General features: G+C 44.7%; 1 protein-coding gene across 7 annotated transcripts in view; it reads left to right on the top strand.

The window, feature by feature from the left end:
* Positions 1–25,848, top strand: part of GLI2 (GLI family zinc finger 2) — a 197,401-nt gene that overhangs the window by 162,205 nt on the left and 9,348 nt on the right. For 6 of the 7 annotated variants that reach the window (XM_065671470.1, XM_065671472.1, XM_065671473.1 and 3 more), the window contains 7 exons: positions 5,584–5,785; positions 8,108–8,321; positions 9,914–10,027; positions 13,418–13,549; positions 17,187–17,336; positions 20,991–21,155; positions 25,192–25,473. In XM_065671470.1, coding sequence (XP_065527542.1) covers positions 5,584–5,785; positions 8,108–8,321; positions 9,914–10,027; positions 13,418–13,549; positions 17,187–17,336; positions 20,991–21,155; positions 25,192–25,473 — 1,259 coding nt within the window. The remainder of the gene's footprint in view (positions 1–5,583; positions 5,786–8,107; positions 8,322–9,913; positions 10,028–13,417; positions 13,550–17,186; positions 17,337–20,990; positions 21,156–25,191; positions 25,474–25,848) is intronic. The other variant, XM_065671474.1, reaches the window with a different exon arrangement.

The following is a 25,848-nucleotide window of genomic DNA, read 5'->3' as shown; positions in this document are numbered from 1 at the left end:
CAGTCAAGATGATGGCAACGTGCTTGTCCGTAAAGAGATGCCTGAGATTTCCTTGCCTTGAAGGAGCTCCCACTGATTGCCTGCCATTTCCTTTGAGGAGGGCTTTGCTGCCACTGTTTCTAGTGTGATGCAAGATCTGAAATTTTCCTCCAGGAAAACCACCTCTTGTAATGTCCCCCTGATGGCCCGTGGCCATGGTGAGTGATTTGAGTAGGAGCCTCTGCTCCTGCCTCCCACATGAGCCAAGTCTGATCCCATTCTATGGCACAACAGCACTAGAATGGCCGCTGGAGTCAGACCACAGGCTGCCACATGTGTAAAAGCTGACCATTTGGCTCATTGCTGGCCTGTTGTGGATAAATCTAAATTTGGGAAGAAAATCCCAGTTCCCAAGCAACCCCCTGGATGTGACAATTCATAGACACTGTCGGAAACTGCCAAGGAAACTTTTTTTTTGCCAAGAAATTGAGTTTCTTCCAGCTGTAGGCTGTCTGGGGGACTGGGCAGGGACATTTGGTAGACGTGGCCAGTGTCACTTGAAAATTCAGCCTTGAATTCTTTCTCATTTAGAAACGGGGTATTTACTCCCCCAGGATAGGAATGTCTTTCAGTTGTGAGCTGTGGCTTTTATATTTACCCTGCAAAGATAATGCTGCTATAAGGTCAGGTTTCTTCTACTGAAAAGTTATTCTAGGCAGTTTTAAATAGTTTCTTAAAATGCATGGGTAATATTTATTCTCCAGCATGTAGAGCTGTGCCTGTGACGGTTGGTGTATCTGGGTTCAAACCCATTAAATACACTGTAAACTGTATCCAGAGCTGACTTTTTATAAGGAGGGGAAGCAGGGGGCAAAGGCTTATGGTAAAATTTTTATTTACATTCATGGACTGCCATCCACAACACTATGACCATGCCCAGAGTTTTGAGTTAACCTTTATTGCACCTTTCCATTCACCAATTCACATCTCCTCTTTAATCTCCTCCTAACACTGAGAGAGATTGGGCAGTCTTTTGCCTTAGGCTTTCCTGAGTGCTAATTCAGCCCAAAGGATATTTTTGTTGTTGCTTGAGATCTGAAATAGTTTTGATTTCTGAGAAGGTATCTCTGGCCTCTCCAAAAACAAAAAGAAAATTATGTTTCTTCCTTTTGGTGCTAATTTGTTTCATATACTCCAAATAAATAAAACCCAAGCTGTTGGTATGCCCAAAACCTGAGTGCATAAATGTAGCATCTTTTCCAAGTAGGAAAGAATTAGTTTGAAAATAAAGTCGAGATATCTCAAACAAGGGTGTTGCTAGGTCAGCTTTTAAATTCATAGTTATTCCATGTACCAAAGCCCAAGGAATCAATGAAAAGTGTCTGCTGGCTTTAATAGGTGTTCATTGACGAGAGGTAGATGCAGAGCAAATTGGTGCAGGAACAGCCACCACCTATCCTGGGCATGCGATATATGTACTTGGCTGGAAATATTATCACACACCAGAGGAGGCAATGATACAGAGTCTCTCTTGGAGTTCTCTGGTTTCATTGTGCAGGCTTTGGCCCATCACTTTTTTCTGGACCTGGGTGAGAAAAAGTTTTCCCATCTCTGTAGTATTCAGGGGGAAGAAGTTGAAGGTAAAACAGTCTCCATCTGAGGTCGAGAGGCATAGAGAAATTAATTTTAAAAACTGAAATGCTGGTAGATTAGTGGAATTAATTTTAAAATAATTTCCTAATTTTAAAATGATTTCCCAATTTTATGTGACTTTTAAAAATTTGATTTTAGGTATCTGAAAAAAAAAAATAATCTTTTAGAATAGCAACACAACAGTACCAGGTCTTTCTCTTTCAAGAGTGTACAAGGGGGTACTCTGACAGTTTGGAAACTTCCCCCAACATATTTCGCAAACATCAGAAAAGTCTTGAAACTAACCCTGTTCATTTTGATAAATCAGCATTTTTGAAGGGGAGATGAGAGAGGGAGTATTAGAGATAAATCCTCCTGAGGGTCTCTGTCTCTGCATCTGAACAATGGATCCTGCCTTCATTTACTTCTCTGGGCACAGTTGCTGCTGAAGAAGTCGTACGTGGTTTTCCTTTGAAACATCACTGGACCTCAGGCAACAGAAAATTTTGCTTACACATTCAAGTGGCTGTCAGTCAGCCCATATTGAACACCTTGACTATGTGTACAGCTATATTAATGTATACCTTGGCTGCTGTTTGGTATCATTTAATGTTTGTGCTCAATGCCCTCAGATTAGGAGATTAGGTCAGACCAATTTTATTATTAAGAATGATCCCTGTGCTACTAATCTGCTTTTGAATAATAATTTTGAGAAGATTCCCTCTTCCTAAATGCATCAGTGAGCACTTCTCATGGTGAAACTCATTCTCCATTTCTCAGACACTTCCTTTCCCAGGCACCTTAGGTAGGCTGTCACTGAGAAGAGAGGAATTGTTCATCCGTGGCACGATTTTAGGTCACAGTTTTCCCTGGAAGCCTGCAAGACCTAAGAAGCTTTTTTGTAAAGCAAGAGCCCGACCTATTGGATCTGCTATCAAACATTTCATATAGCCCACGGTATTTGCAAGATCTGAATTAGAGCAGACCCTAACTATACGTATTACTGGGTTTGGGCTGGAGAATTCTCAGGCCAGCTTGCAAATCTGACAGCTTCCAGGAGAGTTTTATATGGGAAAAAAATGATGTACCTGCGTGCAGCAGGGAGGGGTGCCCACTTTGGTTATGCTACTAAAACCCATGCGTCTGTTGGACATCAGGACTTCTTCCCTCTGCAAATTAATGGGAACCAATGGCTGAACCAGCACTGTGGACATAAATCACAGGAAGGAACAGCAAGAAATGAGTACAAGGCTTTTCTTTCTATTTAGTAATTTATCAAGGGAAGTGGCACATTAATAAACAGATCTCCCTTGAGGTGTGGGAGTAACAGAGATAAATATGACTGTCAAATCTGGCCTGCTTCCTTCTGTTAGAGGAGGAGGAGACTGTGGGAATGCAAATGCAGAAAACAATATCTGTATCTTTAAAGACGCGTATTATTTGTAGGACAGAAACACTGACAACTCAGCTGAGATGGAGCCCCATTACACTTGGTGCAATACATACATAATAAAACACAAACCCTATGTAAAGGAACTCATCTAAATAGATGACGCTGGGAAACAGGAACACAGAAATAATCACCAACTTGCTCAAGGAGGTATGGCTGGGTAGGACTAGGAACAGCACCCAGGCTTTTATGGGTTGTGGCCCATGTATTGAATCAAGATGTGGCTGGGGTGGGGAGGAAGAGAAAAAGTTTAATTAGTTCAGATCAATTACATTAATACTTACATAGTATTAATGTAATAATTTATATATAGTATATATTATAGTATAATATATAGTATAGTATAATATATAGTATACTGCAGACAGAGCAAGATTTTGACCATTATGATCTAGACACAAGCAACCCTTATGTTGCTTGGTCCAGGGCACTGTCAGGGCCCAGATTTCATGAACCAGATGTGAAGTTTGGGAATGCTCCACTCCAGCCTTTAGGCAGAACCAGCCTTTGCTGGTAGTTCATTTGCTCATTTCCATTTTGCATCCATAGTGTCTCTACAAACTGTCTGCTCCTTTTCCGTCTCCCAGGAGAAGTGCCACTCATTATGGCAGGATGGGCTGGAGTCTGCCAGCCACAAGAAATAGGAAAATTTGAAACTAGTACCTCCAAGCCATGGAACAGCTTTAACACTCAGGAGGTGATTTTTTTTATACACCAGTGTGTGCTCTGTCTGTTTTCTACCTGACCCTTGGATCATGTTTTCTAGCATCTGCACACCCCATGAGGCTGCAAAATGTAGCTTTACAAAATACCATGAAAAGAACACATTCAGTATATACGTAGCATTCTAATTTTCAAGAGAAATTCCCAATATAGCAGTACTGCAGTAAAAACATAGCAGCTAGCAACACTTGAAGTTTATTAGGTGTAGGACAAAAGTCATAAGAGTGCATGGTTCAAGTACCAACTTAGCCTTGGACTTCCAGTGGGACCTCGGGCAAGTCACTCATCTTGTGCAACAAGGGACATTATAGGTAATAAAGGGACAGTAGTACTAAACCCCATTGATTACACAGCACGCAGGCATGGTAATGACAGAGACACTTAGGTACACAGGTGAGTCATGTGGAGACTGGGAGACTGCAGCCCAGCCACTGGTCTCAGGGAAATATTGACAAACTTCTGCAAGCCACCACAAATCAAGGAGCTGTGTGGTCACACTGGCAGGGTATATTGTACCTCCTTGTACATCCCATTCACCCTCTCACATACCAGCACTGTCATCAGGATGGAAAGTTTATGGTCTTGCAAAGTACAAGGCTTATATTTGGTGATACGCAACCAAAATCAGTCACTCCAACCAACTAGAGGAAAACAGTTCATATTGCCTGTCTGGGCAAGGTACTGTTTTATTCACCATGTTTAATAAGGTATGCTCACAGCAAGCTTTCTGGAGGGACCACTGCTGGAAAAGCCGGGTGGTAACACAATGTTGTGCTCATCAAGGAAAGGAGCTGGAGCAGCTGAGCCCTCCTGCACCCCAGAGTGGCTGATGGGGTTTACCAGCCAGCCCCCCATGGCTGAGTGGTGTATTTTACCCTTAAAAATACTTAAAAAAAATAGACAACCTGAATGCTGTTTTCATTGCTTTGGAGGGATGAGCCATTCCAAACAGGGCTAGGGCTCAGGCAGGCTTTGGATCTGGTACCCTGGTATCAGTGAATGTCGTGATATGACCCATCCCCACCTCCTGTCCATGCCACGCTGGAGATTTGCAGGTGGGTCAGGCCTGGGCAAAGTTTCCTCTGAATGAAGTAATTTGTTCCAGTTAGCAGTGCTGAAATGCTGGGGGAGGCCACATTTGTACAGTAGTAACTTGCCATGGGACAGGGTTGGAAATGACTTCATGCCCGAATGATTGACAATTGCTAATAGGGTCCAGGCACTGGCACGTCCCCTTGGAGGGGGAGAGCTTGAACTTTGTGCCTGAGCTGCCAAATTGGTTTTCTTAAAACTCTTCATTTACTTTCGGGGCTCTTGGAGCCTCGCCTCCTTCATTAATTGGATGGTCAGCATTGTGCTTGTGTCCATTTCGTTTCCGCTCCCTCCACACACAAGCCCATACACCAAGGGTCACCCCAGCTCTGACGTTAGGCTCTTCTGGCCCGCTGCTTCTGGCACCGAGTCAACAGGGATGGCTGCCCTCATGGAAACCTTGTGGGGCCTTTTCCCTTTTAATTTTAAGTTAATTTAGTGACAGTGAAAGGGGGTGATAGACAAGCTTCTGTTTATCCCTCGAGGAGGGAGAAGCAAGCAGGCGTTCACAGTGCTGCCTGACCTCTTGTTATTCAGAGCCCAGCAGAGAGGAAACCTCCCATCAAAGTGCAACTGGTCCCTGCACTGCTGCTGGCTCCTGAACATCCCACAGCAGTCACGAGTGCAGCGGGTCTCAGCGCCTCCCACCCCCTTGCAGGAAGGGAGCAGCCTGCTGCTTTTTTTTGACAAAATCTCCCTTTCCACAGTCTCCCGGTTTTCCAGCCCACGGGTGACTCCAAGATTAAGCCGAAAACGAGCACTGTCTATCTCCCCACTGTCTGATGCCAGCATTGATCTCCAGACGATGATCAGGACCTCCCCAAACTCTCTCGTGGCGTATATCAACAACTCCAGAAGCAGTTCAGCGGCGAGTGGCTCCTACGGCCATTTATCTGCTGGGACGATCAGGTAAAGCTCTGGGACCAGCTCCGTTCAGATGCATAACCATCCTCCTAAGGTGGGGTGGTCCTCCAGCAAGGGAGACCACTTTCTCACAACCTTCGCTTTCGCGCATTGGGGCTGTTTACTGTATTAAATCAAAGTCCCCATCTGGTTTTGCATGTGGAAGGGTACTTTGTGGCATATGTGGGGGGGTTTGCTCGACTGGGATTATTGGTTAACGTGTTTCCAGTAATTGCAGTATGGTCATGTCTCCCTGCAAGCAGAAACAGAGAGTAAATTCATCTAACGAAATCCTCATTGTGAGCAGTTGGACTGGTTAAGAAACTCTCTGATTTAAGAGATTGTCCCAAAGTATTGGTCCACATTCTTAAAAATAATGTTGTCTGGGTGGATTGAAAAGCCTAATTCTAAACACATATTTAAAACAAATCTAAGCCCTCGAGTGAAGTTTTGTTCAAATCTTAATTAAAAAGCACTTACATTAGGCAGCTCATTGTTGCCAATTCCTGCCATGATTGCTTCACCCAAGTTTCACAATGTTATTATTCTTTTTATTACTTCACTGTTAAAAATGTTAGATCTAATTGACACTGATGTTGCAAAGCAAGGCTTTATAAAGATCATGCACTCCTAAAATTTGTGGGAAAAAACAGAGATATTGCCATTAGTAACTGTAACATTAATTTTCTAAGTTACTTACCCAGCAGCATCATCATTTAGAAATTGACTGTAAAATCAAGCATAATTCTAACTTAAACAAATTGCAACTCCTTGCCTGGTAATTGCATTTTTCTAGTCTTTTCACTTGCTGTCGTTAACTGAGCATACCTATAGCATCTCATAATCAGATTTTAAGCTTTTCAGGGTAGCGTCAGGTATTTTCAACAAATCAGTAGAATGAGTTTGATCCAGTGGTCATTTGCTGGCCTCTGAGGGAATAATCAAGTAATACTGAAGAATTTTAAACTCTTCTCAGTGTTCTAAAGGTGTATCTTGAATGGCAGAAATTGTAAAATGGGTTACATGTAGAACAGGAGAACTGTCAGCAATTTGGGGTGAAAAGACTTTTTGTTATTATTTTAACAACATCTTAGTGGCAGGAATGAAATATTTTCTCACCCACTCAGACCCAGATCCTAGTGGCACTTCAGAAAGTCGGTTTTAGTCTTTGCTGTAACATAACAGATCTGTGCAGCAGCCTGTTATCACACCTCATTTGCTACAGTGCATTTTTAACCCCAAGAGCTCTTTTACACTGTAGTGATTTTTGCCCTTTATTCTTTTGGTCAAGTTGTCACTAACTGGTTTGGAGCAGAAATACTAATTGTATGGTCACAAGCAAGAAGTATTTTCCCTAAAAGCAAAATCGGAAATGAAGCATAATGCTAATTATGGTCCCATTTTCTGAGCACTCACACTGAGGGCAGTGTTAGTGATGTGAGAGAAAATATTGTTGAGGGTAAAGGTTCAGGGTGGCCACCTCTTAAAGGTGGCAAATATACGACTTTTGGCCTGTCTGTGGTTTGTGCATCATGTGCCTAGCGTACAGGGAACAGAGCATCTCCCGTGCTTCTCCATCTCTGCCAAGGGGGCTCGCTCCTGGAAGTGAACCCCTTCTTTCCAAAAGCAGAGTCTCATTTTTAATGCTGTTGACTTCTGCATCCTGGCTCAGACCTGTTGCTCCCAGTTAGCTCCCAAGCAGCCAGGAGCTGGTGGTGTGTGTCTGGTCACTGCTGACCTAGATTAGAGATGAACTAGTGGCCTACATATGAAGGGTGACATACTTCAGCAGTCCCCTGAGCCAGCACTCCGCTCACCTGAATGCAGAGTAAGTTGTGTGGGTTTGGACTATGTTAAATGGATAGTTATTCATCCCTGCTGTGATCTGTGCCAGGTGAGCCAGGGGACGCTGCTTTTTTATATCCAGGGTAACATAACCCTAAAGTTGTGAGTCTGCAGAATAAGTCTGCCTGGGAAAAGCTGGGAGCCTTGGGGGTTGCAAAGCCAGATATGTCCAAGTCTCACCTCTTCTGCACTCACTGCCAAGGGCTTTGGCTGTTTTTAAATATAGGAAACAAAGAAATTACAATCAGCCTGATACATGGGTCAAAATGATTCCGAAGTTTGCTGAGGCACCCATGGCATAAATCCTGTCTTTACAGTAAAGTACGCTGTCAGGCTTGTTGTGGCATTGAAGGCACCTAGCTGGGGCATTGCAGCCTGTCTCCTGGAGCCTCCAGGAAGCCAAACTTGAATCAGGTGCTAACTAATGTGATAAATATTGTTTAAAATAATTCCTCATCATTTTTCCTCCTCCCGTTGCTGCAGCCCAGCATTCAGCTTCCCTCACCCCATTAACCCCGTGACGTACCAGCAGATCCTGACCCAGCAGAGAGGCCTGAGCTCAGCCTTCGGGCACACTCCTCCCCTGATCCAGCCATCCCCAACATTCGCCCCACGGCAGCACATGGCGGTCATCTCCATCAACCCACCACCCGCACAGATCAGCAGCAACAGCAACTGCATCTCTGACTCCAGCCAGGTAAGGACGGCTGTCCTGGCTCTCTGTTTGGCACACAGAGAAATGTTCTCCATGGGATGAACACTGCCCTTCATGGTGGCTGTGGGAGTTCTACCCACTCTGTTTTTACTCATGCTCTGCCTTTGCATTGCTATTTCTTCTTCCTGGCAAAGTGTTTCTGGACTAGTCACAGCCAAGTTTTGCACCCGCCTCCATTCCTCGCACATACATGTACCTACCCACGCAGGAAACAAAGGCCTTGATTCATTAAAGCATTGAACACAGTATGCATGGTCATCTCAGACAGCAAATCTTCTCAAGTATGTATGTTATGTGCTATTGAAATCAAGGGATATTGGCACATGCTGGAGTGTTTTGCCAGATAAGCACCTGAGCCCTGTGAACCAAGCTTCATCAGTTCCTTCATCAATTCTTCTTCCTTTTTTCTACTGATGCGAACCACATTGCACACCTTATTCCCTTCCTCTTTAACAAAGTGCATCTTACCTAGGATGTCTAGCCTTTTCACCTATCTTTCTGTCTTCTTCAGTAGCTTCTCTCTTGGGGTATCCCTGCTGTTGGGTTTTACTGTTAAGGTTTGCAAAACCAGGGGCCAGCTTTTGAAAACTAGGAATGCCATGATGTGTACAAAATCCCACACCTCAAAGGTGTCCTGGCAATTACATGTGAGCTCACACAGGCACATGCATGTATGCACAAGCCCTTTACATGCACGGGGCTAGTGAAAATGTCTAGCACATTTTTAATCATATTTCCTTCCCATTTTCATTCCTTAGAAGTTTGAATTGCAATTGCTTTTCTCCCCAAAGACTTATTTCACCTCATTTCACACCCATTTCAAATTGCTGTTTTAGTTGTATCATACTGAACTTTTCAGACTGGTTTATTGTTTTAGGGTTTCTCATGGCTGCTGTGCTGCAAACTCTGTTTGTTATTGAAGGTTATTTGATTGATTGGCTTTGTTTTCTTCTTGCAAACTGGCTACCAAAATAATGTGGCTGGCAGGAGTTATGCCTCTGTTTAATAACTTGCAGGACCAATCTTGAGTAATTAGCAACAGTGTATTTAAAATGCTAATGTTCCAATTTTATGCACATACAATGAGATTTTTTTCTCCTGAAGCTGTTCTAATTTTTTAAGAGCTTAGCAAAATATACACATTGCCTTTCATGCACCCAGCATGCCGGAGCCCTCACACAGAACCAGAGCTCTTCTCTTCCCCCAGGAATTCATTTTCTCAGCAAATCATTTCATAGTGTTGAGAAATAAAATCATGGCTTTGGTGGAGGTTGCATAAGGTTTTGATGGCTTTGACAGGGACTGGATTGTTCTGAAATGGAGCAGCAGCAGTGAGACCAAGCTGAAGATGCTGCCCTTGACTCTTCCCTCTTTTCCATCTCTGCCTTGCACAAACCCACATGGCTAATTTTTGTGTGAAACCTGGGCCAGCAGGCCAATACTCTGTTGTCCCCAGCCACTCCTGAGGTTCAACATTGACTGATTTTTAAGTTAATATTTAATGAGGAGGTGGGCTGCAGTCTGTCTCTCATCCAAAACCCTGATGTCATAACTTGCCTGGTTTTCTTTCCTAGAGCAAGCAGAGCAGCGAGTCAGCTGTGAGCAGCACAGTCAATCCAGTAATTAACAAGCGCAGCAAAGTCAAGACCGAAGTCGAGGGCTTGCCTCCAGTGTCCCCAACCACACAGGTAATCTTCCTGGTGTGAGATATGTTGTGGGGCTGAAGCTGTGAGCTGCTGGGTCTTGTTGTCTTTGGGAATAATACCCTTGACGCTTTTTGCTGCACGTGGGAGCAAGGCATCGAAGTCTGCCAGGCAGGTGGGGTGTCTCTTGGAGCATAGAGCCCCGCAAGGTACAGGGCAGAGCTACAGTGACTGAATGAAGCATTCAGTGGGTGCTTGGGATTCAGCTTGCTGTTGCTGTGCTCGGATAGAAAAGAATGAGAGAGAAAATATTTCAAGCATGTTAGTTTAAAAATGATGTCTGAGGTTACTGTGCTGCAAAGCAAGCAGCATTAGTGTCTCTGAGCAAACATAGATTATGAGAGAATCTTGCATGTAGGTAGAAAGCTTGCAAAAAATGGGACGACCTCTTGATTCAACCAGGAATTGCTCCTAGAAACATCCTTTACACTGGTGACACAACATTTGGCACCAAGATGGGCCCAAAGGCCTTTGCTTTCTTTACGGAGCTCTGTGATTGCAAACTGTTTAATGGCTGACAGTATCCATCTGACTGTCCTTTATCACAACTGTAAACTATCAGGAGTGCTCTGGGCACTTCATTTTCATGAAATATTAGGCTGTGTTATTGTCAAGTGAATGGAAGAGTTGATGACAAATTTCTCCTTCTGCCCTGGTTCAGGAGCAGGTCTCAGCATGATGCATGGGGACAGCAACGTGTGTAGTCATCAGGGGCCTGGTAAAATTGATGAAGATAGCATATCAGGGAAAGATAAACATGCTGTAGTCAGCATGATTAGGGCAAAGAGGCACCTCTCTGGAGCTTTGAGTTTAGGAGTGCACCTACATGCTGCTGCAAAAACACATGCCCTGAAAAAACAATCTGGCCACCACCTAGGCTAATAGGGCTACATGTTTATTTCTTGCAGCAAATTAAAAAAGATTTGAAAGCCATCACCTGGTTTCTCAAAGCATCTATAGCAGAGGAGCCGTGGGACAGACAGCTGCTTCCTCAAGGGCTGTCATCCTCTGTTCTCTGCTGTAACATGAAGAGGTGTGCGCCCAACCTCAGGGAGCGCTTTGGTAACATCAGCCTGGCCCACCCTTGCTCCAGAGTTTCAGCCACTGGGTCAAATGTGAAATAAGTGCTGAAAGAAGGTGGGGAGTAGTTTAAAGTGGTGCAAAGAGGTTTGGTTAGAATAGCAAGGTGAAATTAAGAGAAGGATATAGTCTAATAGTTCCTAATGAGAAGGTGTATAAAGTAATACCTCAAGGGAAACGCAGACTTCATGTCTTGCAGCATTTCAGTATCGACTGGGAAATTACTGGAAAGCATCTTGTGAGAGACAACCTGTTCTTGGCAAGAAGAACAGGTTAAAAGACTGAACGCAGTGTGCGTCTCCTCTTCAGCTGGTCTAAGCAGCAGCAACTTGTTAAATTTGGGGATTCCTGTTCTGCAGGAGACTGTGCTGAAAAGTTGAGTTATAGTCAGTTAATTACTGACTGATACATTTTTTGCAGAGTATAAAGCTCATCCATTCCCAAAAAAGCATGCATGTGTGTATTTTGTTTTGGAAACGCTGTACTGGAAACGCCTCATGTGAGTTATGGTTTGGGTGTTTAAAATCCTTGGCCAGACAGTATCTCACATGATGGCTTGTGCTATAAAAAAAGCAATCCAGAGAAGGTTTGTGGAACACAGTGGAGCACCAGCCATGAGAGACCTGAGTTAGTGCACTCTTGTGATACCACTATAGCTCCAGTACCGATTCAGATTAATGTTGAGCTTGACAGAAATGAAACTACACAATCCTCTTCAATAAATTAAATTGTTTCAATGTCATTTTTCCAAAAGAAAATGTAAAAATTTTGGCAAAACAAGGTTTTTTAGCAGAAAAATTCACTTTTCCAGGGACCACACTTTGCCTGGAGAGAAACAGTCCAACAAAAAGAATGTTCAAATAATGTTCAGAGCTCAACCAAATAGGAATTGCAGGGGGGGAAAAATCCAACCTGCTGTTTGAACTTTCTCAGACTAATGCTCTGGGCTGTGATACAGTTTGAATCTCCAGAAATCTTTCTGTACATTACTACAGTTTCCTGTCCCAAGAGCCACCTTACAATATTTTCTTTTAAAAATTAGGAGCTAATTAAAGCAAATCTCTTTGTCTCTGTATTTTAACTTATGAATTGAAGCCACAGCTGGCATGTATGTCAAGAGCTATTTAATAAAAATTGTTGAACTCTTGTACAGTACCTCTCACTTCCCAAGTCATATAGTGCCATTAAGTCATGGCAGTCCCTCAATAGGCATTACAAAGGTGTTGGTAGGGAAGGAGATGGCAACCAGATAGGTCTGTTTGGGCAGGTCAGAAGCAGTCTGAAGCAGATCTGCTGTGTCTACCCACTTGTGGGCCCAACAGATCATGAGGAACAGTGTCTGCTATGGTCAGTAACATCCTGGAGGCAGGATGCTCTGTACTAGGCAGTAGTAGTAATTGGGAGGAAAAGGAATGAAGGGGTCAAAAGCTGCTGGGTTTTGTATTGCTAAATTACTAAGCCAGTATTGGCTGCTGATTGCATGACAGTAGTGGAAGTGTCTGACACATGCAGAACCAACAGTTGTCCTTACCTCTGACTTGTACTAATTCTACGATATGTTATACTGCAGTGTAGCTGCCTATGCTTTAATCCTCAGAGCAGCCATAAGAAAAGTCTTCAGTGCTTCATTTAGCACTGAGGAGCTGGCTAGACGGAGAAGTTAAGGAGAGAGCTCACGGGATGCCCAGCATTAAAGTAACTCGTTTACGAATCCAGAGCTCCCAGAGCTCTGCACTTCACTGGATCTTGCTCAGGCTTCCCAAATTTCCCTGTCTCAGAGAAATGCGTTGAAGGTTCACTACTTTGTCCCTGTGGAGCGCTCTGCAGGCGTAAATCTTTGGATAAGAATTAGGTGTAATTTTCTCATCTATTCAGAGATGCAGAAAACAGAAATCCCTCTCCTCAACCCACGTCAAGTGAGTGTGGTAACCATAAGGCTCTGACTGCTCTGTGGTTTCTTCATGCTTATATTTCCCCACTGCCCCCAGATCAGAAGTTTTGCTCCACCAAAGAACATAGCCAAAGGTCAAAAGCCTTCCCTGGGACTGCCCACTACCTGGCTGGAGCCAGGCACTGCTGGGACCATGGCTTCGGGGTGTTTCATGTCTTGTCATTAACTCTGATCAGTTTCTACCAAAACTCTGTAACTCATTATTTCACAGTAATCAAGGATTTTATGTTGTCACAACGAGCACAGTTTTGTGATCAGTTGGTACCTGCCCTGTAATCTGTGAGTGATGGAGGAATTCAGATGAAAGAAGTTCACCTTATACAATTCACCATTGTGTGTTGCAGGAGCATCTGACAGACCTGAAAGAAGATCTAGATAAGGATGAATGTAAACAGGAGCCTGAGGTTATTTATGAGACGAACTGTCACTGGGAAGGGTGCACAAAGGAATATGACACTCAAGAGCAGCTCGTCCATGTGAGTAATGGTTGGGAGGAAACCCCAGTGATAAATTTGGGTTTCTATGCACTTGTCCTCATTTTTTATCACTAGCTGCTGTACAGCCAGAGCTCACTCTGGGAGCTACTAAAGGTGCAAATCAGAGACACGGTGTGTAAACACTGCCAAAGCAGGTCACTGCTCCCGAGTTTAGTTGCAAGAAGCCTTTCATAGATTATTTGATGTGCTCTCTTCTCAGCTGCTGAGGCTGCAGTTTTAGTTTCCCTCGTGCACAACCCAGTGACAGAAGGCTGTGTGCAGAGGACCTGATCAGAAAATGAGGAAGGGGCCTGAGCCCTTCCCTCTTCACTGATCGTATTCGCTGAGCCTCCTCATGAACCTGTAGTAGCTGTGGGTCAGGGATCGCCCATGCTGTCCTCAGTCCTTGTTTAAGCCGTGAAAGTCTTTTATGCTGCTGTGACATGAACTGTGGAGCCATATCCCTCAGAGGCCGTTAACCCGCTCAGCTAATTCTTCCCACAAAAATAGAGCACTTCCAGAGTCTGGAGACATGCTCCAGAGTCTGTATCAGGGCACAAAATATAGGAAGTGGGTTGATTCTTTAAAAAGTTGGGAAATCTGGCTTCTGTAATCACAGAGATGTCCCCAAACCAGCATCAAAACTGCTCTCTGAAGGATCCCCAGACCAAGTCATTAATCAGATTTTCAGTTCTAATTAATTCCAAGAACCTTTTGTGTGCTCTGCTTCACCTGGGAATCCACCATTTGGTTTCCTTTGGTTTCTGGGGTCAACAAATCACTCAGACTCTGAGTGCCTCTGAAATCAGACATGATCTGTGTCTGAGACCCATCGTGCCACCAGCCCAGTACCCTCCCAGTCCTCATTTTGGGTCTGTGGTGTGAGCCCCATTTGTTTGAAACCAGCCCAGAGCTTCTGGGAATTCACCAGCCCCAGCAATGCTGCTGCTTGCAGAAAAATGTTGGAATAAGCAAATTTTGTGACAGGGACCTGCTACCTTCTCCTTTCCCTTTAGCCTTTTGCTCCTTGCCTCAGCCAGGCCCCAAGCCTGCTAGGGGCCACCCATGTGTGACTGATGTGTAGCCTTCTTCCTGAGGGCTCGTGTCTGCTCTCACCCTTTTTCATACATCTTCATTTTAGTCATGTTTAGACACCACAAAGTAGGCATTAGTCTCCATTTCCCCAGGCTCTGCATATGAACATTATCTTAGCTTAGAGGGACCACATTCTAAATGATAATTTGGGGATGTGCTCTTCATCCATCTAAGGCTAGAGCCTGCCCACCTCTGCCAGTGGTTCAGTGAAAAAGTCCTTGAGTATAGACAGATTTGGAAATGGTTTTCAGAGCCAAGTGAGTGATAAGGTGCTTAATGAGTTGCATATTGCATGCCACAGGGCGTTGCTTTTCTGGGGTTAAACCACAGCAGCCCTGTCAGATGGGCTGTGCTCATATATGTCCAGGAGTATTTGTGTGTTTTCCTCTCAGGCATAAGAAAAACTCTTTAACTCTGCCCAGAGCAAAGTGCAGGGCAGATCCAGGCACCCTCAGCACAATTTATTTCCAGAGAAAACCCAAAGAAAAATATTTGAAAGAATGTCTAAGATTTTCCTACATTTGGAAGGTTATAAAAACAGACGCTTCTGTACTATGGTTACTAGCAACATGGGGTTGTGGATTTGGGATGCCCAAAATATACATGAAAATGAAATACAGATGTCATGGGCCAACTTCTGAGAAGGTGACATCCCACCATGCATGGAAAAACTAGTTTGTCTGCAGAGCAAAATACGTGGATGTGCAGGGTCCATTCTCCATACACAGTGGGCAACGTGCTTTGTAAGTAAAGCAAGTGTCAATGGGGAACAGCAGGAGTGAGGACATTTCTGCAAGCAGCACAGCTTCTCCCAGCCTCAAAGGTCACACTTAATTTGAGAGAAACCTAAGCAAAGCCTCCAGCCAGGTGGGGATTTGATGGGGTCTATGGAGCCATAGCTGAAGAGTGGTAAGTTGTGCAACTGCTCCTCCACTGTGTGATGGGAAGTAGATGTTGCCCAGTGAGTTAATCGGCCTGAAGGGAGGCTGCAGTCCCCCTCCCATAAATGTGTCTTCCTCTGGCCCAAACAGGACCAAGCAGTGAGCCTCTGTACTCCCCAGCTCCTAGCATTGTCATGCATAGTCCTGGTTATAAGTCAGACTGACTTCCACACAAACAGGGCCAGGAGAAGTATCTTCCCAGTCTGGCCTGGGTGTGGTTTAGTGTGCCCGTGGTCTCCTGGGGAGTTCACCAGATTTCCACCATCTAAGGCTAAAATCTCGCACCAATGTTGTGTTATAAAACCAGAACTATAGGCAGCTGAGCTCCAAACCCAGATTCCCCTGACCCTCCCAGCATGCAGTTTTGGCTCTCAGTGTTTAACTGTGGTGCTTCATGGACCAGCTGACCACCATGCACCTTCTCTTGCCCTTGGGTACACCTGGTGCCCCGAGCAGCAGGTCCCTGTCCCCAGGATTGGACCACAGCACACAAAATACTGGGGCTGCATTTGGCTGGGACCGTGAAGGTCAGTGACTCTGTTTTAATGTGGTTTTGTGTCCTCATGCTGCCTCACCACCCCAAGAAAGGCTCATCCCAAGCCACAACATGTGTGCCTGGTCTTGGCCAGGGAGATGAAGGCGAGGGCTGGAAAGAAATCTCAGCACAAAATAAAAAAAAACAAACCCCAAACCCAAAGTGGTTTATTTTAGGATTTCCTGTCAGAGAATGTCTGCTGAAAACACAGGAGCGAGGACAGGCATTATTTTTGGCAGCAAGACCCCATTCAGAGAGACAGGGCTGCTGTGGGAACAACGCTGCTGATGGTCTCTTCTCCAGCTCTGGTTGGTTTCAGCAGGGCTTCATCTGCCCTGGGCTGGGAAAATAGCGACTCTCATCTTCCTCCCAGGATGGAGGAAGGCACCGTTCTGGGATTGGCTTTTCAACGCCCCAGTGCAGGATTTCAGGGACCCAAGTAACTAGCAGTAATTGAGGCTGCCGAGCTTTCCTTGGCTCATAGCTCACAGATGCTGTCATTTCCTGCTAGCCGCCAGCTCTGGACAGCAGGTGGATGTCTTAGGGCTGGAGTCTGGGCTGGCGCACAAGCAGGCTTAGAATCATAGAGTCATTGAGTTTGGAAAAGACTTTAAGATCATTGATTCTAACTGAAGCTTTGTCTCTTCCTCTCCCCCATGCTGCAGCAGCAGCACCCCAGGAAAGGGTCCCAGCTGCATAAATATGGCACAGGAAGATTCAGCAGAGACAAAAATGACTTGGTCATCTTCCCCAGCAGTGGCATCAGGAAGCTCCAGAGACACCAACAGGGCTTCTCATTCCCTGATATTATAGGTGGCCATTGCTTTTCCGAACTTCCTGTTTATAGCTGCTTTGGACCCAGTGCCAGGTGTGCTGGGTGCTCTGCACCTTTTCCTGCAGGACGCACCAGACCACAGAGCTGACTCCTGTGTCCCTGGTGTTATCTGTGCACCTGGGACCCAGGTGCAGTGCTAGACCACAAGTACAGTGGAGGCTTTCATTGTACCGTGTTTTGCTGGCATCAGCTCTTCTAGGAGTGACCTACTTCTCCCTTCTCTCTTACCAGCACATCAACAACGATCACATCCATGGCGAGAAGAAGGAGTTTGTCTGCCGCTGGCAGGACTGCACACGGGAGCAGAAGCCCTTCAAGGCTCAGTACATGTTGGTGGTACACATGCGAAGGCACACCGGAGAGAAGCCACACAAGTGCACGGTGAGCTGGCAGGGATATGGTGCATCAGCTTGGCAAGTGGGCCTTGGACTTTGGTGGTCACAAAAATGTGTGTGGAGACACAGGCATGGCTGCAAGCAGGGCTTTCCAAAGGTACCTACTGGCACTCTGTTTAGGGCCAGTGCAGCGGTCTGTGTCTGCGTTATAGCTACTTGCAGGTTACACCTTGGGGACAGGGCAAGTGGTCAAGGAGGGTGGTCAGGGTGTTAGCTGGGAAAAATGGGTTCACCTGAGAGCTCCAGAGTGACTTAAGACAAGTCACTTAAGGTGGAAAAGCAGCCAATTTAACTGTTTACATCCAAAAAGTACCAGTACATTCAGTACCAGCACACTGTGGGGAACCACCTAACCCTAGTCATGTCTAACTCAGCATCACCCAGTGCTGCTGCTGGGACTGCAAATTTCCTTCACCCACATGCATGAGTGTGCACACAGGCCTGTATCCAGCCTGGGATGCTGGGCCAACATCTCCTGCCTCTGCTTTCTTAATCCAGAGATGAGATCAACCACTGAGTGCTTAAACCCCAAGAGGATCTTAGTCCCGAGACTTTCTGCATGCAAGAAGTACTGTACCCAGTGTTAAACACTGCCTGAGAAGGAGCATGGAGTGCTATTTTGTCTCTCAGCCCTGTGGGTGCCGTTCATCTGGCACATGAGAGAGCAGGGCTCACCTCAACCTTGACCTCAAGTTACTAAAGCCCTTATCTGCCCTCACACATGGAGTCTGCCACTGCACTCCTGACATGGGGCAGCCAAGGATGCCTGATGGGGGGGCACAAAAGAGAAGCAAGCTGCGGAGTTTAGTGGCTGTGATCAGCTGGTAGGAGAGGTGTTCACCATCTCTTTTCACATACGCTTCAGCCCTTTTTCCTCCTGAAGGTCCGTCCCTCTTTTGATCCCTGTCTTCATCCTCCACTCCCTGTCTTCTTCTCCTGCCAGTTTTTCATACCTCCTCCGCTGTCAGCATTACGCTGTTCCTCTCCCCAGAGTCTCAGGGATGAGTTTTTCTGCTCAGCAGATGTTTGAGCCCTCCTCCCATATCTTCCTCCTCTTCTTCTCCATTAGTCACTTCCAGCCCTGCTCCCTCCCTGGCTCTGCTCCAGTTCCTGCTTACAAATATTAGGATGTGTATGATTTGCTTGCTGCATGATTCCTTTATCAGTCTTCAGCCCGGTGTTCATCTAATTCAGAAGCTCCCTGGGGCAGAGGGCTATGTCCTTTGTTGCCAGTGTTCCTTAAAAGTATCAAGGGATATTGATCATCGATGTGCTACAGAGTAAGCAGTGAGAGAAAGTCCTGCCCTGCCATTGCTGGTAGAAAGACTCAGGAGACAAAAAGCAACAGGGACTGAATCTTCTTCAGTGCTGTAACGGAGCAGGAAAAAGCTCAATCTGCTGCACAGTCCTGCTTCTTTCAAGCCTTAGTTGTGGCAAACTGGAGCAATAGCAAGACTGTATGTGTTTGAATCTCAAGTCATCCTCTGCCTGCTGGAGAACTGCAGTCCTTCAAATGCAGTATGTTGCAGCAGCTCTCTCTGAACTGGAGCACCACTGGTTTCCAGTTGCCTGGGATACATGGCAGCTCTGCAGACAGTGCCCTTCTGTGTAGAGCATTCTTTGTCCAAGTCTGTCAGTGATTTTTTTCAAAGTGCCATTTGTTTCAGACAAGAAGTTTGTGGTGTACATAAAGCTACAGATGAGCCAGATTGCAGCCTGGGATTTTGTCAAGGATTATTTCAACAGATGACAGCCAGAACTCCCACTGCCATAATCAAATCCACACGTAAGAGTGGGAATGACTGCTTTGAACATGCGCAGGGCTCTTCGCTGAGAGGATCTTATTTGAAAATGTGGCCTCTGTACTTTTGTTCTTAATAACTGTGCATTTTTGTGTCAGTATCTAGCAAAACCAGAATGGACACATAAGTTGCCTCATGCTGAGTTCCCTTTGTTTTCCAGCAAGTGGAATTATGTATTTCAATAACTGTAAGCAATTTGAGTTGTAAAGGACTCTTTGTACAGGGCAAGAGAAGAATGGGATATACTGTACTACCTCAAAGCTGTGGCATATTCTGTGGTCCAAATGCACTAATGAAAGTTGTCTGAGGAAAGGATACTGGATCCATCCCACCCTGACAAAGCTGTAGAAGAAATCAGCTCTTCGAGGATGCCCCTACTGTCATTGAACAGAGCTGGGTATCTCAAGAAAGTGGGGCAAATTTGCTTTAAGTCCACTGTCCCTATTGTAGACCTTAAAATGAAGCTTAAGTAACCCTACTTCTTTTCCAGCACAACAAAGTTATATGGGATCAACCCATGCCCACATGCTTAACAAGTTTCATGGGCTGCATGTTTGCCTGGCCCCTTAGCAGTGCAGAAGAGTCCTATGCCCGTGGAGCACAAAGAGACAGGTACCATTGCTATTGCACGCAGCTCTCTTTGGCCTCTGCCCCAAAGGGCCAGATTTCTGGACACAGAACCACACAGCTGCCCACAGGGTAATCAGACACTTTGCCTGGTCTGTCCTGCTCTGATACCAGTTTCTTCACTGGCCAGGACCCAACATAGCCATGTGAAGTCCTGTCACATCTGGACTGAACTTGCAGACTCATTTGAGTGAACTGACTAAAATACAATACCTCGAAGCTTGCATACATTACAACAGAAGAGACTACTTGTTGAAGTTTAGAGTATGTTTTAAGGTGCTTGCATAGGAAGTGCAACATGGACTTTTCAATGCTCCCAGCTGAACAGTGAGTGCAGCATTTAGCTAGAAGAGAGCGTTGCATTTCTTTAAACTTCTTCCAGTGTTTGTAAGTTCCCACTTGTTTGGTCACAAAGTGTTTAAGGTGGCTTTTTTGGTTTGAGGTGATACCCTCCCATGCTGCAGACAGGTCAGGTGCAGGCAGAAGCCTCCAGCCCAGCCAGAGTGAAGGGTGTCAGGACTTACATCATCCAAAGCCTCACCATGTTTCCTAAGCTGCTCCTTCTCGTTGTGTGGGCAGCTGGGTTCCTTCCAGTAGGAAGCTTCCTGGCCTGTTCTGTCATCCAAATATCCATCTGTCTTCAAGACTGAGAGTCTTGTTTTTTAAACTGGTAATGTCAGACCACCTGACCACAGCATCCTCCGAGGGTAGTCCCAAGTTGTAATTTGGGAAACTTCAAAGCTTGCTAGATTTCTGCTTGTGTGTTAGAGAATGGTCTGGCATCTCTAGTGCTAGTGCTGTTGAGGTTGCAAGGCTGGTCACACTGTCAAGAAGCTGTCAGTTGTCTGGTGGGAGGGAGAGGTCCTCCGCTTCTGAGTGTGTTAGCTGCAGACAGATGGTGGGAAGGACTAAGAGAGCCCTTGTAGGAGTGGAGGGGTGTTCAACCCTGCTGGAAAAAAAGAGTCTCTTGTTGAAATGTCAGGTGGGTACCCAACAAGGAGCAGCACCTTAAATATGACTCACTGCTGAAACTCTCAGCCAGCCTAGGGAAGTGAGTTCTCCTAACAAAGTGGATGTTGTTCCCTAAAACACAAGTCCTTTAAAGGGAAGGAAAAAAGAAAGAATGAGAAACAGATGAGAAGGGTTTAAGCAGGGGGAGAATAAATTTTTTCTGGTTAATTAATCACTCCTCTTATGTTTTTTTATTTTAGTTTGAGGGTTGCTCCAAAGCCTATTCCCGCCTAGAGAACTTAAAGACACACCTGAGGTCCCACACTGGAGAAAAACCTTATGTCTGTGAACACGAAGGCTGCAATAAAGCCTTTTCCAATGCCTCAGACAGGGCCAAGCACCAGAACAGGACACATTCCAATGAGGTAAGCCTGGGCTCACTGCAGCTCAGTGGAGGGTTGGGTTTTTTTATTTTGCTGACAATAAACATACACTTTACACACTGGACTCATGTAAAAAGAAACCCACTGTAATGAGAGGTTTTTCTTATTTTTTAATGGGATTTATTTTGCTGGAAAGCCAGACCACATTAGCTTTATATTTATGAAAGCCATGTTTGAAATCATAAACAGATGTTGAAGTATGCAAACTTTTTAATTGCCTTTGGAAATTAAAAAATGCATTTCCAGATTTATAATTTTTAATAGTGCAAATAGGATTGTACAGTTGTGCATGTGGTGTTTAATATTACTGTGGAGCAGACTTGCAGTAGTATAACTGCTACCCTGGATCCTGACACCCTGGAAATAATACTCCCTCCATCGTTTGATGTACAATGACAGAGCACAATGCAATGCTTTGTTAACCTTGGCTAATTAAGACTTACTATTAGTAGTTGTGGAGCAGAGGAAATTGCATTTATTGTAACGTGTGTGATGGTCTGTTGCAATCAACCACAGCCAATGATGGAAATTTATATTACCACTAATTAGCTGACAGGGGAAGAAAAAAACAGCACTCCAAAGTTCTAATAGTGTTTGCAGCCATGAAGAATTCAGTGTGTAGCCTAATTTGCAGCAGTTAAGTATAGACTATTGGAGAATGGAACACAATTGATACGGATGACAGCTTTTCAAAGTGATGCTGTGTCTACAAAGGGCTTGTTGGGAGTATTTCTATATCTGGCATAACAGGAATTGGTGATAACCAAAGCTTTTTAGGTTTCAGAGATTCTGTTAGAGTCAGAATAAGGACTCAAAGTCTAGGTTGCACTTTCATGCTGTGTGATGCTGAGATGTACCCAATGAATGACTCATATCCCAGTGTTACTTTAATTGGTTTGGATATGAACCTAAACATCAGAATTGTCCTTCAACAGCAGGACACAGGTTAAAATTAATCCATATCCACACTGGCACTGGGTAGTTTAGGACTGGTTTAAGGCTACACTAACCCTGAGTGTGCAACCTCCAGTTCACTCAGCAACCTTCAATCCCAGTAACTGGTGTTCGACTAAAACATCGTTTGCTCTCTGTTAATGCTTCTTCCTCTGAAAGGTAGGCAGTTCTGATTTAATCTCACACTTCAGGTATTGGAAATCGCGTGGTTTACAGCCCTGGATGCTTTCTCTGCCTTCCTCCAGTGCTGGATCCAGTGTCCAGTGTTGCCATTTCCACCTCATAACACTACAGTGTTAATTCACTCTATCTTCTTTCTCATAAGCTGAATAAGTAAGTCAATCAAGCCATTGAAGATTCCCTTTACTACGGCATTTTTTCCTGTCCTTAAATCCATTTTACATCTCTCTTCCATCCCTAAGGATTCTCATGTGGATGAATCAAGCCTACCGCTACAACTTTCAGTGCTGGATACAGACTCACTTTGCCCAGTTCGTGCACACTGAAGCAGTACATGAGCTGGGTTTTGCCCATAGATCACTTGAGCATGGCTCCCTAGAGCTTTTCCAGGATCCTTCCTAGGCAGGCCAGAGTTTCTCTTCTTGTTGGGCCACCTGGTGTCCCCATGTCCCTACATGCAGAATTTTGGCTTTGGCTGTATTATTAAATGTCATTTCTTTGATGGGTTCAGTTTCCCAAGTGATCCTCCTTCATGCAACACAGGCATGCCTCAAGACTTGTGTGAGATCTGTAGGAGGCTGTACATAATGGTTCTCTGGGCAATATATATTTGACACCCTTTTTTTGAGGAAGCTACAAAATGATCCTTTGCAACAGATGGCATCCTTCTAGGCAAAGCTATTGGGCTTTGTATTGGGCAGCAGACCCAGGTGAGTGAGGGTCCTGCAATCAGCTGTGGCCATGACAAGTAGGTTAGCAAACTGCACTGAGACCTTGGCTCACAAAACCTCATGGATGCAAAGCAGAGATTGTGGCTGTGAATATTTCACATTACCCATCAGTAACTCTATTGTGGTTCCTAGCTACCTACTAAATATTTCCCACAGCTTGCAGTGTTTACGTGGGATACTCTGCAGTTTCAGAGTTAGTCATTCATTAGTCCTCTAAGGGGGAAGTTCCAGTTACAGTTGCCTGTGTTTGTCTCCATCATTCTTTAATAGGATGTAGGTGTATGGTCCAAACATGCTGCAGTTCAAGGCTTGGGATATATTACCACACTGGCTTTTGTTTGACTGCTGAGATGTCCTATGTGTTATTTCATTTAAAACTTTCAGTGACTATTTGAATCCCTTCAGGGAATACCTTCAAAGTTACTACTGGGAAAAAGGCTTTCCTTCCATGACCGGTCTCCAGTGCATATACAAAAGAGTGGCACAAATTCACAGCAAGCCAAAGACTCAGTTACATTTTTTCCAATTCAAGCTAAACATGGGTAAAATTGCAGAAATTCGGTTCTGCTGAGTGCCTCCAGTTCTCCCACCGAGAACTGTCATGTTGTATGTGTATGGGAGCAGGAGGAAGGCATCTGAGATATCCAAATTGTTAACTTCAGTAGGGCATACACTGCATGAGATGTCAAAACCTAGGTAACTCAGGGGATGTATCGAGGCACACCAATAAGAAAGCAGTTGTGCTCAGTTCACTTGCAGGAGCTACGGCCTGATGATAGTAATGTTGGTGGAGTGTCTGCTGTCCAAGCAACAGTGATTGTTTTACCCTAATTACTGGTGTCTGAAAAATCAGAACTTTTGTGCTTAAAAGGTCTTTATAAAAAAATCTTGAACTATTTTATGTAGAGTTTTTTAGCATGTGTGGTGGGGCTTCTGTTCTTTAGAATAGATTTTAATAGCACCAGTAATATTTCTATAAGGCCTTGTCCAAAAGGTTGCATGAGATTCATAAATGAACTATTTTACCTTCTATGCTTTGGTATACCCAGCTTTAAAATTTTTAAATATTCACATCAGTGGAGTGTTACGAGGATTTAGTTTGTTCAACTGATGTGCCAAGATCAGTCAGGAAGCATGCTGTAGAATAAAAACCAGACTTCCAATGTTTTTCATGTGATGATGCTGGCTTTCTCCAAAGAATGTATAATCCTTTGTATTTTTACACTGAAGCTTCTGGATGAAATTTAAAACAGATAAAAAAAGAGAATAGGAATGGTCATTTTGGTTGGCCTTCAAACAACATCCATCTATTTTTTTTCATGGACCTATCCTAGTTCATTGGCAGAAAAATACTTGGAGTAGCTGTGAGGCTGAAAGCGGAACTTGTCATGAGTTCAGAGCTTCCAGTGCAGCAGCACCAGCTCAAACAACTGCGGCTCTAATACACTTTGGAATTGGAAACCCAATAATAAAAAAAAAAAGAAAAAAGTTGAAAGAAGAAAAGTATCTGTTTGCTGACTTCTGTTTTCAGAAGCGTGGCTTCAGCCTTGTTTTCCTGTGGCAATCAATGATTCATGAATTTGGGACTAGAGTGCTATCGTCTAAGAAAAAACATTGCATGCCTGTGGTTTGTTTTGCACAATAACAGATTTCAAGGTGACAGGTGCTGGAGTGGTATGATAGATTGGGTAGGGTGAATCCAGTCTGTCTTGGTTTCCCTGGAATTCCATCAGCCAGAAGATCTCAGACATTTCCTTGGTGTAGATCCCACCTTAGCAGAGAGAATGTGTTCTGCTCAGTCCCTACATCACCTCCCTCCCATCCATAATCAGGAAACATTCCTGTGGCCACCCAAGCAAACACATACATGGGAAAGTAATATTAGGAAAATATTTTATGAATTCTTAGCTGTCTTTTAATCCAGAAACTGAAAACAAGGTGTTCAGCCAACATAAAATGACTGGCCAGGTCTGTGTGGATCAGCAGCAGTCCATATATCACATCTTAGTGATCCCAGTCTTACAGAATCCTGCAGAACAGATGCTCCACATTTTGCTGCTGCCAGCTGCTATGCTCATTGTGTTTGCTTGGCCCGTACACTGGAATATTTGGACTTGTTCTAAACATAACCCAAGATTTGCTTCTATTGACAGAAACCCTACGTCTGTAAAATCCCTGGCTGCACAAAGCGGTACACAGACCCTAGCTCCCTCAGGAAACACGTCAAGACCGTGCATGGGCCTGATGCCCACGTCACAAAGAAGCAGCGCAATGATGTTCACCCAAGGCCACCTCCGCTCAAGGAAAACGGGGACAACGAGGCAAGTGCCAAGCAGAGCAGCAAGGTTTCAGAGGAGAGCCCTGAGGCCAACAGCACCACAAGGAGCACAGAGGATTGCTTACAAGTCAAAACGATAAAGACGGAGAATTCTGTGGTAAGAGCAGTTGCTCTTGGCAGAAATGACACGGCCCCTAGTTTCTGCAATGCAATGGGGGCATGAAGCATTTGCATGCCATTTACCTCTAGGGGCAGCTGCCCTTCACCTGCCAACACCCTAAAGTTCATGTCCAGAGATGAAGCTGCAAGTCAGAGCACAGTTCAGTACATTTTGTGCCTTCCTACCCAGCATCACAAATTCTCACCCTTGTAGTCATGGGGGCCATGTGATGCCCAGTGTTGAGCTTGGCCTCCCTGTGCTGTAAAAGCTGGTAAAACTCAGAGTGTTGTGGTCAAATGAGCTTTACTTACCTCACCAATTTTAACTGAGCAACAGCAGAAGCAGAAGTCCTGGTTTAAGCAGTCTCTTTTC

Source organism: Lathamus discolor, chromosome 3 (assembly GCF_037157495.1).
Source record: "Lathamus discolor isolate bLatDis1 chromosome 3, bLatDis1.hap1, whole genome shotgun sequence".
Taxonomy (NCBI): domain Eukaryota; kingdom Metazoa; phylum Chordata; class Aves; order Psittaciformes; family Psittacidae; genus Lathamus; species Lathamus discolor.
This window is presented reverse-complemented; position numbering and strand designations above follow the sequence as displayed.